Genomic DNA, 16,536 nt, shown 5'->3' with positions numbered 1-16,536 from the left:
TAGGAATGAAAATTGCCTCTAACTGTACACCTTCTTAGGGACCTCTCAGTTCCCAAGTGTAAAATTGCTTTTTGGGGTTTGAAATATAGGAGAAATAGGGCCATGTGGTATAGACTGGCAGTGGTGATATGCTACTAAAAGTCAGGAAGTAAATGTCAGTGGGTGACTAGGAGGAAAGGAGTAATTACTGTATAGAAAATAATATGCCAGCAATTCAGATATATCAATTTGTTAGTTAATTAGTGGATGAAACCTGCTTTTTTCATAACTCATATTGCTTAAATAGTAAATATTCAGTCAATTAAAAAGCAATTTTGTATGATGAACACCAGCTTTTACAGGGCAACCCTGTTGCACTGAGACTGTTTGTCTGTATTAGATATGACATAAGTGCTAACCAGGGATGACAAGCTTCTTTAATTAACAGTGCCATCCTCAAATATAACCTGCGTGTCTACTGGAAGATAAGCTGAACTGCGAACTTTATTCCACTGTCTGTACTGCCTAGTCTTCATTAGCTAATTTCATCATAGTGATGCCTTTTTGGAGCTACCTAAAAACAAAGGCCAGACAAAATTAAGATAATAAAAAGTGGTTATATTTATTAAAGGGCCTTCAGGTGCATTTAGGGCAGACGAAGTCCCCCACAGGGGCTACATCCAAAAATAAATGACAGATCATGGGTTTCCATACTTTTATAAGTTTGGTCCATTTGCATATTGGGGGTTAATCTTCCAATTACAGCTTCAGGTAATGAAGTCATTTTACCCCAAGTTTGCTGCCCCCCAAATCACTTTTGTTTATGTCTCTTGGGGTTGTGATAGTAAGGTGTCCTTGATTCCCATGCCTAGAGGGGAATTGTTTTGTCTGACCAAAATAGGAAAACAGTAGTTTATAAACTCTATGTGGAGTTTAGAGTTATACACTAAAGAATTGCAGGATTACAAATACATGAAAAATAGAAAAGCTAAAATCCTAAGGCATCAATAGAAGCTTGGATGTTTCACTTAGATGTAGACATACAGTATTAGGTGTCTTAGTCTTGGACTATGTCACATATTGAGTATTTGAGATGACTGTACGGTTCTCCTGAAAGAGGTGGGGAAAGTGTTCTTGTCTAGGAGTATCCGTGTACCTTCAGCTAATGTTTTAATGATGTAAAAGGATCTGTTTTGCTGGTGAAATTGAAGGTGGGAAGACCAATATGTGAGCTTGTCACTTGGTTTTACTGCCTTGCCTGGAAATTTTTTCTGAGTGTCTAAAAACTTAAGTTGGAGCTTACTGAGTGTATTTTTCTGAATGCTGTAGAGTGCAAGTAGAAGGCAATCCCCAGCAAACTTCATGCAGTAATGGTTGCAACGCCTGTGTCTTCACTTTGAAGTGATGGCAGGCCCAGTGAGATGGCTTGACTATGTGAGGCTCAAAGCACTAGGTTTAAGAAAAGCAGGGCTTAGTGTGCCTGGCCCTGTTACTGTCAGAGAGATGAAAAAGAGCATGGGACTGCATTCTGGTAGTCATGGATTCCAGATTCCTTGCTGGGAGGGCTGAGGCTATGTGCTGAGGCTGAGCTTGTGTGTCAGTAGGTTTGTCTGTGATGGAAGCTGACAGTGCAGGCATACCTGACAGGAAGAGGAAAAATATCCTTGGATTCTGAAAAATTTCGTTACCAAAAAACATTTAATGTTACTCTCATTGCTTATATATTTTCATCTCAACACCATAAGTTTCTCTTGGCAGTTTTTCTAACCTATAAATATTGCTTTATAATTCCACACCGATGTTTTTTTCCAACCAAAATATGTACTTTTCGATAACTGAGTTTTTCTATTGGGTACAGGAAACATTGTGACCATCCAGGCAGTAAAACATTATTGTAGAATAATCTTTCTTATTTATAAAATCACCTGAATTTTGGAAGTTGGCATAGAAAGAGGGGAGACAAGTAGTTTTACTCTGAGAACATAAAATGTGATTGAGTCTCCATGTATTTCCAGGTACTGCCATTGGAAAACAGAATGAAGGACAGCACACGTTTCCCCCAGGCGCTGAACATTGGGATGGCAATAGTCATGGCACTGTACATCTCACTGGCCACCCTGGGATATATGCGCTTTGGGGATGAAGTCAAAGGCAGCATAACTTTAAACCTGCCACAGGATAAGTGGTAAGTGCCTCTGTGATTTACAAGCAGTAACCTAGAAGGCAGAAACTTTAGAAAGGTTGTCCCATGACTCAGTGCCATCAGGGTGCTAAGACTTTTAATGTAGCCACAATAGAGCTGTGGTCCTAGCCAGTAATTTCTTCCATATTAGAAGGACTTGCATATGGAGGGTGATCAATGATATTATAAATGGTGATCAATGATATTAAAGCATTCCATCTCTAGAAGGAGCTAGTTCCAGGAATGCTGGAGGAGGGAATATGCAGTTTGCAGCAAGCTGTCACGCAGTTCTGAAATGAGCTAATTTTACCTTGGATATCCTGGTAATATCGTGCCCTTTTTAAGTGTAATCACTGAGTTTAGCAGGTGAACAAATAGAATAGAACACATCAAAGATGAATTGGTTTGTAGCTCAAGTCCAAGTCCATGGATAGTGTATATGATGACTTCCTGTCAGGAGAATGAAGCTTATATTTGCCAGTGTCTCAAGGACACTACGTTTTTTTATTTAGCTATTTTTCTAACTGTTATGAGTGCTGCACAGGTCACATGCTGAAGATGATTTCAACTGCCGTATAGTTAGTTTTGTATCTGTCTGTGGATGGATGTACTATAACTATTCTCTAATATAATTTATTTTTTTAATACTATTGTCTAATAGGCCTAAAATTAGGTGTATCAGCAGTGCAAAAGTGCTAAAACTGAAAAGTATTTTAATGTTTTCATTCTGATCAAGTTTTACAGGTTATATACTTGCATCTACTTCTTCAATATCTGTTGTAGTAGCTTATTAAAGTAGTGAAATCTCAAATTAATGGGAAAAAAACCCCATTAATAGTTTTGATGAACTGAATGCTGACTTCTTTATTCTCTGAAAATGAGGAGAACATATGTAAAGAATGTTCTCAATTTTTAAGTGTTACTTTTTTACTTTCTTTTCTTCCTTTTCATTCCTTGGAATCAATGTGAAATATGCATTTTTAATATTCTTAAGTTTTGTTTAATTGCCAGACTGATTCCAATGTTTAATACATGAGAGTATAAAAATGTCTTGAAGGACATTGCTAGAACTTCCATCTATTTCTTACTGCTTGTTTGCTTGCTTTGTTTTTATACTGCTGTTGTAACAACTGAGATTTGGGCCTTAACCAACCTTCTTCCTTCCTTCCTTCCTTCCTTCCTTCCTTCCTTCCTTCCTTCCTTCCTTCCTTCCTTCCTTCCTTCCTTCCTTCCTTCCTTCCTTCCTTCCTTCCTTCCTTCCTTCCTTCCTTCCTTCCTTCCTTCCTTCCTTCCTTCCTTCCTTCCTTCCTTCCTTCCTTCCTGCCTTCCTTCCTTCCTGCCTTCCTGCCTTCCTGCCTTCCTGCCTTCCTGCCTTCCTGCCTTCCTGCCTTCCTGCCTTCCTGCCTTCCTGCCTGCCTTCCTGCCTTCCTGCCTTCCTGCCTTCCTGCCTGCCTGCCTGCCTGCCTGCCTGCCTGCCTGCCTGCCTGCCTTCCCTTCCCTTCCCTTCCCTTCCCTTCCCTTCCCTTCCCTTCCCTTCCCTTCCCTTCCCTTCCCTTCCCTTCCCTTCCCTTCCCTTCCCTTCCCTTCCCTTCCCTTCCCTTCCCTTCCCTTCCCTTCCCTTCCCTTCCCTTCCCTTCCCTTCCCTTCCCTTCCCTTCCCTTCCCTTCCCTTCCCTTCCCTTCCCTTCCCTTCCCTTCCCATTCTGATATTTGGGGATATTGCTCAGCATATATATTTATATCCTTTCCTTGTATACACACACAAGAAGTTTAGCAAGGGAGGGCAATCCCAAGCACAGGTACAGGCTGCACAGAAAGTGGATTGAGAGCATCTCTGAGGAGAGTCTTGGGAGTGTTGGGGGATGAAAAGCTCATCATGACTTGGGAATGAGCATTTGCAGCCCAGAAAGCCAGTTGTGTCCAGGGTTGCATCCAAAGCAGCATGGGCAGCTGGGCCACGGAGGGGATTCTGCCCCTCTGCTCTGCTCTGCTGAGACCCCACCTGCAGGGCTGTGTCCAGCTCTGGGACTTCCAATACAAGAAAGATGTTGACCTGTTGGAACAAGTCCAGAGGACAACCTGAGATAATCAGAGGGCTGGAGCACCTCTCCTATGACAGGCTGAGAAAGCTGGGGGATTTTCAGCCTGGAGAAGAGAAGGCATTGGGAAGACCTTACAGCACCTTCCAGTACCTAAAGGAGGCTTAAAAAAAAACTGGAGAGGGACTTTTCAAAAGGGCTTGTAGTGATAGGACAAGAGGGAATGCCTTTAAGTTAAAGGAGGCAAGTTTTGATTACAAATTAGGAAAAAATTCTGTAGTGTGAGGGTGGTGAGGCACTGGAACAGGTTTCCCAGAGAGGTTGTGGACTCCCCATCCCTGGAAGTGTTAAAGAGCAAGCTGAAAGGGGTTCTGAGTAACCTGATCTAGTGAAAGGTACTACCCATGGCAGGAGAGTTGGAACTTGATGATCTTTGAGATTCCTTTCAACCCAAACCATTCTGTGATTCTCTGACCAAAAAAAACCCCCCCCCCCCAAAAAAAAAAAACACCCCAAAAAAAAAAAAAACAAACCAAACCAAAAAAAAAAACAAAAAACAACCACCCAAAAACTCCCCCCCAAAAAAACCAACCCAAAAATACCCCACAAACCCACCAGAAGTCTGCAAATGTTTACTGTTTATAAGATTAGTGAAAAACTTGTTTTAAAAGGTAGCTTTGGGTTTATTTGTGCCTTAAGGAGAGGTGTTATTAAAGAAAGGGAGTGAGAGGAATGTGGAATAAGCTAAGGTTGCTACTCACTGTTGCTTTTTATTGTGCTCATGCAAGCAACAGAATGAACTTTATTCTGCATCCCTGCTGTCTAACAGAGCTGTTCACATACGAGTTTTCAAATAGCTTTTGGCTACAGTGCAGATGTGATGATGATGATATTTGTGCTGATGGCTTTGCAGGCCTAATGCAAGGAAACAGATAATAAAAGAGATGGAAACTGGTGCTCTATAGGGTTGAAAATTGGCATTATAAGCGTAATAACCTCAAAGCTACTCAGGACACATATCCACAGTTAACAAAGTCATCTGTTTTTGTCTTACCCTGAAGAGAACCCCAGTGCACTAAACAAAATTATGAGAAGCAGCTCAGTGGTGCGCTCAGGGATTGTGATGTATGATGCCCTTGCTGTGCAGGACTGTGGGTCTACCTGATACAGTACTGAGGGACAAATGGTTGCAATTAACTGGGCTAGCAAAACAAATTTCCAGTGAACCATAGAACAATATTTTGCTATTTGGTCCTCACATAAAAAGCCAGTAAGTTGCCAGTTTGAACTAGAGAAATTGCAAGGAGCAGAGGAATTTTTTCTTAAGACAGTCAGGCGAAAGACCTGGAATGTATGTAAGCAGTGAGACTTGGCTTATATATTTAATTCCAGCTGGACAACCCCTGTCTTAAAAATACACATTTCCTAATAAAGAAAATTAAATAAAAAATCTGCTGCTTTCTGAGTTTTATTTGATATCCTCACAGATGAATTGACTGGAAGGCATGCACAGGCCCTAGACTAGTTAAGTTCTTAATTTAAATAGAGGACTACTTGTATTGAAAAAATCCTGCTAGATTGGTGCTCTTGGATAAATGACTTGGTGCTGTTCTATTTTAGATGATGTTTGGAAGTACATATTGTCACTCAGCAAAATATATTACTTAGAATATGTTGAAAATTGACTTAAAGAGTAGTTTTCAGTATTTGCAGATGTAAATTATAGAAAATTCTGCTTTAGTACTTGTTAGTGTCCTTGGTTTGGGTCTCGTAGATTCGTAAAATGTTTTCAGTTGGAGAAGACCTTTAAAGATCATCTGTTCTGATCCTTGTGCCACGAGCAGAGAAATCTTTCGTAAGACCAGGTTGCTCCAAGCACCATCCAACCTGGCCGTGAACACTTCTAGGGATGGGGCATCCACAGCTTCACTATCCTCATTGTAAAAAATTTCTTCTTTGTTCTCGTTTGGGTTCTTGTCTTCTTGAAGCTGAATATGAAGGTTCTGCAGCTTTGCGTTGTTTCTCCCAGTCCCGGGCAGCTCTGGAGAGCCCAGCAAGGGCACTGCTTCTTAGCGGGATCGGGGCACCGCTTCCTCCTGGGCGCTTCTGTGTTCCGCGCGCCGGGGTGGGCTGGCTGCGTTCTGCTGCCGGCGCGAGGGGCGAGACAAAGAGGAAAGGAAAGTCCAGTCTGTCTGCATGACTGGCTGGAGAGCTTTTAGTGTTTGTGGAGCTGCAATGGAGAAGTGCGACTCGCTCCCTAGCGCCGCATGGACAAAATGGCGCTGGGACCAGGGGTGCACAGGATTTTAAAGAGGGCGGGACGAGGAGGGCAGAAGCCCTCCCACCCAATGGGGACAGGCACCATGGCAGTGACGTGGACCACGGTGACCAACGGGGACGCAACAGGGGTGGACACAGGGCTCTGGGATGAATGGGGACGTGGGGACGGGGTAACTGACAGGGAAGTTTCAGGAAAGAACAGGGGGTGGTTACTGGAGTGACGTGGGGAAGCTCCAATGGCAGGCAGCCTGGAATGAACCATCACAGGGGGAATAGGGGTGTACAAAGGGATACACAGAACCGGCTAACTAACACATATCAGAACCCCTAATCTGAACGCAACCCGGGATGCAACAAGGTTCTTTCCACCATCTGTTCTTTGTTAAGATACAAGTGAGTCTTTGTGCAACAGTTCCCTTACTGTGAATCCCAAAGGTTAATGACCATACAAACATTGGTGTATTGAAGTTCGACAAGATTTCACATGGGCCTAGTTCAAGCAAAGGCTTTGCATAATTATTGCTCTGTTTGGTCTAGCTCTGTTGTTCTGCAAGTTTTGTTGCACTGCTTGCCAATGTTTCTACCCTTAAAATGAGTATAATGAAATCTAAAATGACGAATTGAAAAAAGGTTTAGCACATATGAATGATTTATATTTTTATTAAAAGGTAGCCTAAGGAGTCATCTTTTTCTGATTAGAATATAATATTAAATTACTAGTAAAATCATCTCAGTAATATAAAAATTAATTTTTTTTAATTTGGAAAGTTTTAATCCTCATAGAGCTGTAGAAAAATAGTGTAATGGAGATGCTTACTAATCCTGTTTTTGAATATATTTTAGATAATTCCTTTTGTAAAAGCTTGGAGTAGTCTGAAGCCTGAGGAGTAGAGGTGAATTCTGGGTATCTGGTCAGCTAAAATTTAACCAGCAAAAATCTATCTGAACTGCTGGAATAAGGACAGTCTTGCAGAGCTCTTGTTCCCTCTAAATTTCTAAAAGCTGCTCAGCAGTCAAAAAGATGTGTGTCACAAAAGCAGCAGCTTCTAAACTAGTTACACCATTATGTCAGCATGTAAATTGATGCAATAGCTTTTCTGTCCATTTGAATGTGCCTTTGGAGATTCCCTGAATCCCTGTGCATTGTGTACAGTAATGGTCAAACCTTTGATACAGATAATTTAAGACCTATTAATCAAAATATATTTTTAGTTGAAACTTATTTTTCTTTTCTTCCTCATATCTCATAGAATCATAGAAAGTATGGTGGAAAAGAGCTGAGCTGTACAGATAAAATTTTTGCCATGCTGTGCCATTTGGCCTCAGGATAAGGGACCAAAAGCAGTCCTGGCTGGATTTTATTTACTAATGCAGATACAGACTGTGATACTTGAAGAGAGAATGCTTTAAGTGACCGCTGCCAGGCTTTGAGAGATACAAAGATCAAGGTCCTATTTGTTCTTTCCCTAGTCTTGCTGCTGTTTTTTATTTTCCTACTTATGCATGTTGGCTTTGCTTCAGTTGAACATCTTTTTTACGACTGAAGCAATGAACCACGCCCTCACCCCAAATTTTTATAACATCCATAGAAAGAAAATCATACAAAGAGACTCAATTTCTGCCAGTTTTCTGCAAGTAATGACAAATGCTTGTAATTAATGCAACATGAATTAAGCATATATCTAAACCTCTTGGAGGCATGGATAGCTCTTTGTCATTTTTTTAATCAGCTACAAGTAACAGTGGTAAGGATGTCTGCCCTTTATTGGAAGATTTATTCTAGTTGGCTTATCTTCTGCAATTTCTTAGGCAGTTAAAATATTAATGTTTGCTGGGGGAAAAAGTACTTTTTCATACATATATGTGTATCTCCTTAGGGCCGTTATCAAGCTAATTTTTAATGAAAATTTGCAGCTTACATACTTACATGACTGTAAATGTTTTCAACAGGTTGTATCAGTCTGTAAAAATTTTGTACTCCTTTGGGATTTTTGTGACATACTCGATTCAGTTCTACGTCCCTGCAGAGATTCTCGTTCCAGTTGTCACCTCCAGGGTGAGGCAGAAGTGGAAGTTACTCAGTGAACTTGTGGCGAGAGCACTATTAGTCTGCTCAACCTGTAAGTATGTGCAAAACATCCATTAAAAAACTTGCTATTAGATTTTGCTGGGACCTGCTTATTTAAATACATGTTTTGTTGTTTATTTTTCCAGAGGCTAGCAAACCTAAAATTCTGTTTCAATACTTCACTACATTTTGACTTTTACGAACAAATGAAACTAACGTTGTATTTTTAACCACATTTGTTTTAGTAGGTGTGACCAATTGTTTGACAACAATATCTTTTGCTGGTAATATCCTAAAGCTGCCAACTGGAAAAGAAACCTTTCTCAAATAAAATTTTTTAAGTGAGATACACATTGCTGAGATTTGTCAGCATTTATCTATGTGATCTTCAGTACATGCTTGTCATGGAGAAATCGTTTCTGTTTTGTTGATCTGAGGATTAAGCCTAAAGGTGTGCTGGCTCTGTATCCATAAAGTAGCATTGCAAACATGGATGCCTGGTCACGGAGTTCATGAGCTGCCACTTATTTTAGGTGATAATGCTCCAAAGTAGTTTTGCATCTCTGCCTTCACTGCCTGTTACTCCTGTTGTTTTTCTTGCTTGTCCCCTAATCTTCCCTCCTACTGTGTCCCTGCTTTCTCACAGCTGCTTGAGATGTGCTAGTAGGAGTCAGCAGAGCTGACATTGAATGGTGAGTGTGGTCTCATCCAGAAATCAATACTCCTGAAGATAATGAACTGTGGGGGAAGTTCAGCTTTGCCTTTACAGCTCCCAGCCAAAGTGCTCAATAGCATAGCAACCTTTTCTCAAAGACGTTATTAAAAAAATTGTTTCTAGTACAAAGCTGGCTTCTTGACTTGACCATTTGTATTGAAATAAGGTGTTAATATTTTAAAAACAAACAAAACTGATGAATAAGCAAAAAAATGTTAAACCTTGTGTTTTAGGGGAAAGTATTGATGAAGGAGAAGATACTAAGTTTATTGTCTCCATTCCCTTGATGAATGCAGTAGCTAATATACTGGATGACACCTAAGGATTGTTGTAAAAGAAAACTTCCACATTCAGTGAGACCTTTTAAAGGTCAAACCTGTTGAGAAAAACAGTTTAATGTCAGTGCAATTTAATTACTACAGTAAGCAAAGGGAAATACCATCAATCTAATAACTTGCAGCTCTGAAAATACATCTGCCTTGTGAAACTAACAAAATAAAAAGAAAACCCAAACTTTTCTTGAATGTTGACATACATATCTCCTGAAGCATCATATAGCCTGTGTTCTACTTCAGGTGATCAAGGCGTTAAGATTTTAAGACTGAGGATAGATGAGTAGCTCTTGTAATACTTGAGATACATCTAGATGAAAAAGCTTCAAGTTTCTAAACACTACTTAGTGTCTCTCCAGGACACTAAAAGGTCACCAGTTAGATCTCCAGTCCTAACCATGCCTTGCTGTCATGAGGCCCTTGACTTCTACTCAGTCTCTGTTGCCCTTTATGTGCCCCTTATCACCTGCCCTGGTAATGATATCACAATAGATTTGAAAAGCTAAAAATTGTATATCCAAACTATTTCATACAGCCAAAGGCTTCAAGGATTTATAGGTGAAAGATAGTTCCATGTATGTGTCTGATGAGAAGAGCCAGTGGTGAACAGGCTTAAAGGCACATTTCCCTGATTGACTCGGGAAAATTATAAATTAATTCATAATATTCAGCCATAGGTTTTTTCCTTAATTTTATCATTAACTTTTGTAATTTCTGGGTAGTCTGAAAAGGGAAAACTGGGAAACAATGTCCAAGAAAAGAAAGTAGAAAAAGAAAGGAAATTTGCTATATGTATGAAAAGATACATATGTACAAAATATATAGGTATATATATAAAGATCTCGCATTAGAATGCTGTGCCTTTATGTCTTTGAGAAAAATACGTATAATAAAATTGTACCTAGTGTATGCCATTGCAACTTACCTGTGATATGAATGTCTGAAATAGAGCTGCTGAAGTGTTGTGGATGTTCCTGGGATATTTGAGGATATTAAATTGTTTGCTGCAAGGCACAAAAAAGTAACATTAAAAGTTTGCTCTTAAGGGTTTGATACTTGCCAAGCTGCTGTGTGATGTGTTGTATTAACCTAATGGCATTTCAGGTTTTTTCAGTTTTACAAGTGGTTTCTACAATTTGTATGCATGCAGTAGCTGTAATACTTTTTCACCAATAATTGTGTAAGCTCCCATGCTTACATTCATCTTCATTTTTTGTTGAAGCACTGGTTTTAAACAGACTTAATTTAAATAGCATCACTTTTCACTTATCTGCACTTTGTCTAACTGCAGAACATGGTTCCTAAAATGATTCAGAAAGTGTTTCTTTAATAGAAAGTAAAAATCCAAAACATTTTAAATTGAATTTTAGAAATTAAATGGTTTTGATATCAGTGACGGAGTATGTTGTAATGTCTGGACCATTCAGAGGTCATACACTGATTAAAGGGAATCTGCTTGCTTGAAAATAGTTCTTGAGAAGAGGAGCTTCAGCTGTGTGCTAGTAGCACATTAGCTTTTTAAGAGAAGACATGAAAAATCACTTATTACTAATTCTTGCAGCTTTTGCATTACTCAAAAATTATGTCATTGTTTTATTGTTGGAGTATATGAGAAACTTCTTTTGGAAGAAGCAGACCCAGGAGTCTGTTTTTCTTGGTCATTTTTTCTGGTCTGATAAGGTTTGTTTTAAGTAAGGACTTAACAACTGACTGGGGATCTAACACACACCCAAAAGCCATCTGTGTTGCTTAGGGCTTTTCATTACTTACTTGCTCACTTTTGGACACTTAGCATTGCAGGAGAATGATCACAAGAATCTTTTGCATTTTTAGATTTCCATGTTCTGCTTCCTTTGGTTTTTCCTATTTCCTTTGCAAGAGACAAATTTGCAAAGTCTCTTCATCTTTGCTTGGATTTCACTGTAGATGCTGTAGCAAGTAGGAAGATGCCACCAGACTTCAAAAATCCTGACATAAACCATTGTTTTACAACCTAGGGGAGCACCTGGTGTGCTGAGTAGAGGGGTGAGCTAAGCTTGTGCTAAAAGTCCAGCCTAGAGCTGGAGACTGGATTTGGTGAATGCTGAAAGCAGGTAGGAACTGGATGGCTAGCTAGGACAAGAGTCTCCATGGGGTCTGGAAAATGCTAGAAGAGATACGCAGGTGCAATTTTGTGTGGGTACTGCCTTGATATTTGTGGTATTTGAATGTAAGATAACCTCAATGCTTTGAAATATTTGTCAAGGTGAAAGTTTTATAATGTTGAAAGTATTTACCCCCGATTTTACATATTTAAAACAATGTCACAAATATAGTTAGGATGTGTATTTGCGGCATCTACTTGGGTAAAGGTTGGGCATCATGCCCAAGGTTCAGCTCTTAGCCAGGCCTGTTACATGATAGGATTGTATGTCCAGCACATTGGAATTAACTGTTAAAATGTGAAGCTTTTTCAGTCTGCTTCTGAAGGAACTGGATCATGCTGGATGAATTTTTAAAAGATCATTTAATATTTTTATGTAGAAAGGTGTAAGTTTTATCTTCCCAGAGGTCAGCTTGTCTCAGAGAGCAAGAAATAACCCCTTTTTACTAAAATCAGTTCTGTTATGCCCATTGCTTGAAATAAACTGCTGTTTCATCACGAGTGTTCTTTACTCTCTTGCTTACTTGGTACTGAGATCATGGTGATTCTGGGAGGGGAAAATTTGGAGAGGTTTTGTTCAGCTTAAGCAATTAATTCCTCCTGTATTAAAAGTTTCAAAATATGCTGAGAACTTGGAGATGGAGAGATGATCTGCTAAGCTTTAACTAAAGCTTAGCAGATCATCAAAGCTAGCCAGTGTTGAGGCTAAATGGCATCAGACATATTCACTTCTGATGCCTCACAGTAAGAATTGTGGATTTAAAAATTTAGGATGGGGCAAGACTAGAATAAAGTTTCCACTAGAATGAAAATGTAAATATCTCACTGTCTAGCAAAGACCTCCTCATGTCTTCTGACTGAAGGACACTGAAATTAAATCTGCTTGCTGGATGTGTTGGAAGAAGTATGGGGAAAAAAAAGTAGTATTGAGAAAATATTTTATCTGAAAAGGTGGCAGAAAATCCATGAAGTAAGGGAATAAAATAGAAAGGAACAATTCTAGCATTACTTTAATTTTTAAAGAATAAGTTGTGTTTGATTTATTAAAGATAGTAGTGAAATAATTTTTTTTTGTGAATTGGTAAAAGCTGCTGAAGAATATCAGCAAATATAAGGTAGAAAACTGGAGTTGAGCATTAATAGTATCTTTCATCCACACAAGAAGTTTAGAATATTATTCTTTTAATAGCTTAATTTAGGGCTGTGTTCCTGCAGCCACGGTTTTCCTGTTAAAAGGTAAATTAAGAAATACTGCATTTGCATGTGGATGTGGAGATATCACTTGAATTGTCAGCTGTTTTGATTATTACCTTGAAATGAAAGAAATTTAATTGAAGGGCTGATCCAGCTGAGCATGAACGGAGTTGTTACTGAGCTGCTTGCCATTAAGTCTGAGCTTAGTGTGTAATTTTACCAAGAGGAGAATAAATGCATTATTCAGTTGAGCTTATCAGCTAACGTTTTCTAAATATTTCCTTATTTGAACTGTACCAGGTTTTAGGAAAGAACAGTGCTTCATACTGAACAATTAGACAGAAGATAAAATTATGTTTACCGTATGTCTTACACTGTTTATTGACATTGTCCCAATAAAATACTTGCTTAGAGTAGCTGCAGGAGAGGTAAGATGGAGGAGTTTTAAGATCTAATAGTGCATACTTTTAGGATGAAGTAATAATCATTTATATAGAAGAGACTTATGTATCAGTTATTAGATTTTTTTAAATAAGATTTTATTAATTTCAGAGAGTAATATTAATGACACAAAAGTGGAATAGTTAAATTAGTGATTTAGGAAAATTCCAGATGGGATATAAAATATTAGTGTGGACTGCTAACAGGTCCATCAAAGCAGGCTTTAACATAAAATAATTGTTTATGAATTGTCAAAGGAATAAAATCAAATATTTGATTAATTAAGTTAATTTTCCCCACTGTGTATTGGGGTTTTATCTGGGGCTTTTTTTGGATATGGGGAGCTGTGAGCATAATTCTTGCTTCCAAGTAGAAGATCCTGTACTGTGATTTTAAATTGAGAGATGATCATTGGGTGGTTTTTTGACATATGCTTGGGCATGAGAAATAAATATGTGAAATCAGATTTTTTCAAACTTTTTGAGTATCTTTACAAGAAGAATAAAACTCTTAATTTCAGGGTTAATGCATCCTGATTATGAGTCATTTCTATTGATCTGCTGTTTCAAATTTTCTTATGAGTTGCTGTTAGTGTAGGCATCAATTTATGGAAGTATAGTAAATTGCGTTCTTTTTAACAGTGCAAACATTAAAATCTTTCTTTACTCAACTTTAATATATGGATACCAGATATCTGTGGTTTATGATTAATGGGAAAATGTTATGGTTTATTTGAATAAACCATAAAAGTATTTCTTATTGCTTATTGTTCTAGAGACATGAATGTCTGAATACATTTTCCAAATAGAGTCGTAGGGACTCCCAGAATGGTCTAATGTTAATATTCATCATTGCAGAATTGTATATTTTAAAAGCCATATATAGGAAGTTCAGGTTGTAAAGTAAATTCCTGAAAAGCTCGAACAAGTCCTGCTTTATCTGTCTGGGGCTTTTTTATTATTTTTATGTATGTTGGACTTCTGTTCAAGTGTTAGTTAGGATTCTGAATGAATTTTGATTTTGTACTTCAGATTTTGATGTACAGTTCTTTTCCAAAAATATTTTATGGGAAAAAAAGAAAAGTATGAGCTTGAATATTGAGCAATTGATATATTCAAGAACTGTCCGGACACAATCCTGTGCCATGTGCTCTGGGATGGCCCTGCTTGAGCGGGGAGGTTGGACCAGATGATCCACTGTGGTCCTTTCCAACCTTACTCATTCTGTGACTCTGTGATTTGTGATTGAGGGGAAAAAAATGGAAAATTTTGAAAGATTTATAATAAGAAAATTAAAAAATAATTTAGGACTTATCATGAAATTTGCTTGATTTTTATTCTGCAACATTTGTTCCATAATTTACAAAACAAATGAAGAACAAATAGTTTAGCAATTCATTAATGTATTCTGAAGCAGTTGATCATATTCTGGAGCAATAATTATTTTAATTCTTAAATTATTTGCATTAACTTTTTAATTATTAATAATTTTAAAAAACAGTTTATGATCCTTTTTGAAGTCTCCTTTGTAAATTGTATTCACTCATGGTGAAGTGGAAGATTCCTAATACAATTTACAGTGTAAACTGACCTGTCAGTCGCTGCTCTGGAGATTTGAGGTCACGTCTGGCATAAATTGCAAAGTGCTTCATGCGTTAAGACTTGTCTTATTTAGCATGGAGAACTCTATTGTCTGCACCTCTACAGCTGCAGTGGTTATCCAAGCTAGACTCCTTGGAAGCAAGAGAGAGGAGCAGGTACTTGGAAGGGCACAATTTGTCGATCTGGTTTACATATTTGCTTCTGGATGAGTTGAACTGGACCACAGAAGTGCTTATTCCCGTCTTTGGCATATTTGAAGGGATATAGGTGAGAAATATATCTAGCATTTGGTATGATGAATTCTTCTCAGGAAGAGTGAGAAGTGATGCTGAATATCATGCTCAGTTGCCTGCAGTTAAATCCCATTTTCCCTTTCTAACAATAATTTTAAAACTAATAAAGCCTGCTTTTATTTTTTAGTTCCACTCCATATCTTCCATCTGTGTGCTTACAAATATACTGAAGTGCTGATGTGAAAATTCTTTGTTCAAATAACAGAAATATATATATATATTCTCTAGCTCATAGAAAGTGAAGTTTATTTGTAATATTTCAACAATTCATGAATTTGTGTTTCTCCATTATTTTAGCCCATTATATTTCTATGCATGAACTGACTTAGAAGAGAAGATCATTTATCAGGTTTCTTCTTAAATGTCATACACAAGCCAGTGATTTTCTGTCATGCTTATTGAGTGGAGCAGCTATTTTTGTATGTACCCCTTATGCATTTTACATCTATTCTGTGCTTCATAGACTTGAAATTTCCTTTAAGACCCAGAGTTTCCTAAGGGGAAAGTAAAGGATTCAGCAGATGGAAAAACATCAGTTTCTTAGTGCATGGTTAAGACGAAATAGATAACAGTGCTTGGTATTTTAAAAATCTCCCAATTTTTTCCCAGGATATTGGCATATGTCTTCCTTCCTCCCTTTTGATGTGTAACAACGCAGAATTGAAAAGTATATTGAGTTAATGGACATACCAAAAGTAATAATAGTATGTTGTGCTTTGCTTAGTTGGTTAATCTGAATTGAGTAGTGTTGAATTTAATCTGTACATTTTCACTTGATAAGTGATGCATTTTCACTTTCCTTCAGTGTAGATATTGTGATAATGAGCAACATTAATTTACTACTACAGAAAGTTTAAGGAACCTGTAGCACAAATGACATCCCATTAACTTTTTAATACTTTTGTTTTCAACATCATGTTCAAAGATTCAGTAGTTTGTTCCTTCCTGTGGTATCCTGCAAACCTTATTCTATCTAGATTTTTTTTAAACGTGGAAGTTTTCGTAGAGCTGACTTGCACTGTGGCCCCAGACCTTTGTCCTGGCACAAACAAAAAAGCTGTTTTCTAGAGTTTAGGGGATGAGGGGAGAAAGAGGAATACTTTTACAATATATTTTTATGATATGTGAGTCAAATTAACATCTTAATGCTTACAAATGTAGAATATCTTCTCTCTTGTCTTCGGTTTTCTTTATCCCACCACAGCGCATAATTCCATATTCTTCATCATACTAGCTCTAGCATTCAATCAGAAAAAAGCAGATTGGCTTC

At 38.0% G+C, this 16,536-nt stretch overlaps 1 protein-coding gene across 3 annotated transcripts in view; it reads left to right on the top strand.

The window, feature by feature from the left end:
- Positions 1–16,536, top strand: part of SLC36A4 (solute carrier family 36 member 4) — a 132,013-nt gene that overhangs the window by 77,660 nt on the left and 37,817 nt on the right. For all 3 annotated transcript variants that reach the window (XM_053971374.1, XM_053971375.1, XM_053971376.1), the window contains exons 9-10: positions 1,995–2,164; positions 8,430–8,599. In XM_053971374.1, the coding sequence (XP_053827349.1) occupies positions 1,995–2,164; positions 8,430–8,599 (340 nt within the window). The remainder of the gene's footprint in view (positions 1–1,994; positions 2,165–8,429; positions 8,600–16,536) is intronic.

Source organism: Vidua macroura, chromosome 2 (genome assembly GCF_024509145.1).
Source record: "Vidua macroura isolate BioBank_ID:100142 chromosome 2, ASM2450914v1, whole genome shotgun sequence".
NCBI lineage: Eukaryota > Metazoa > Chordata > Aves > Passeriformes > Viduidae > Vidua > Vidua macroura.
This window is presented reverse-complemented; position numbering and strand designations above follow the sequence as displayed.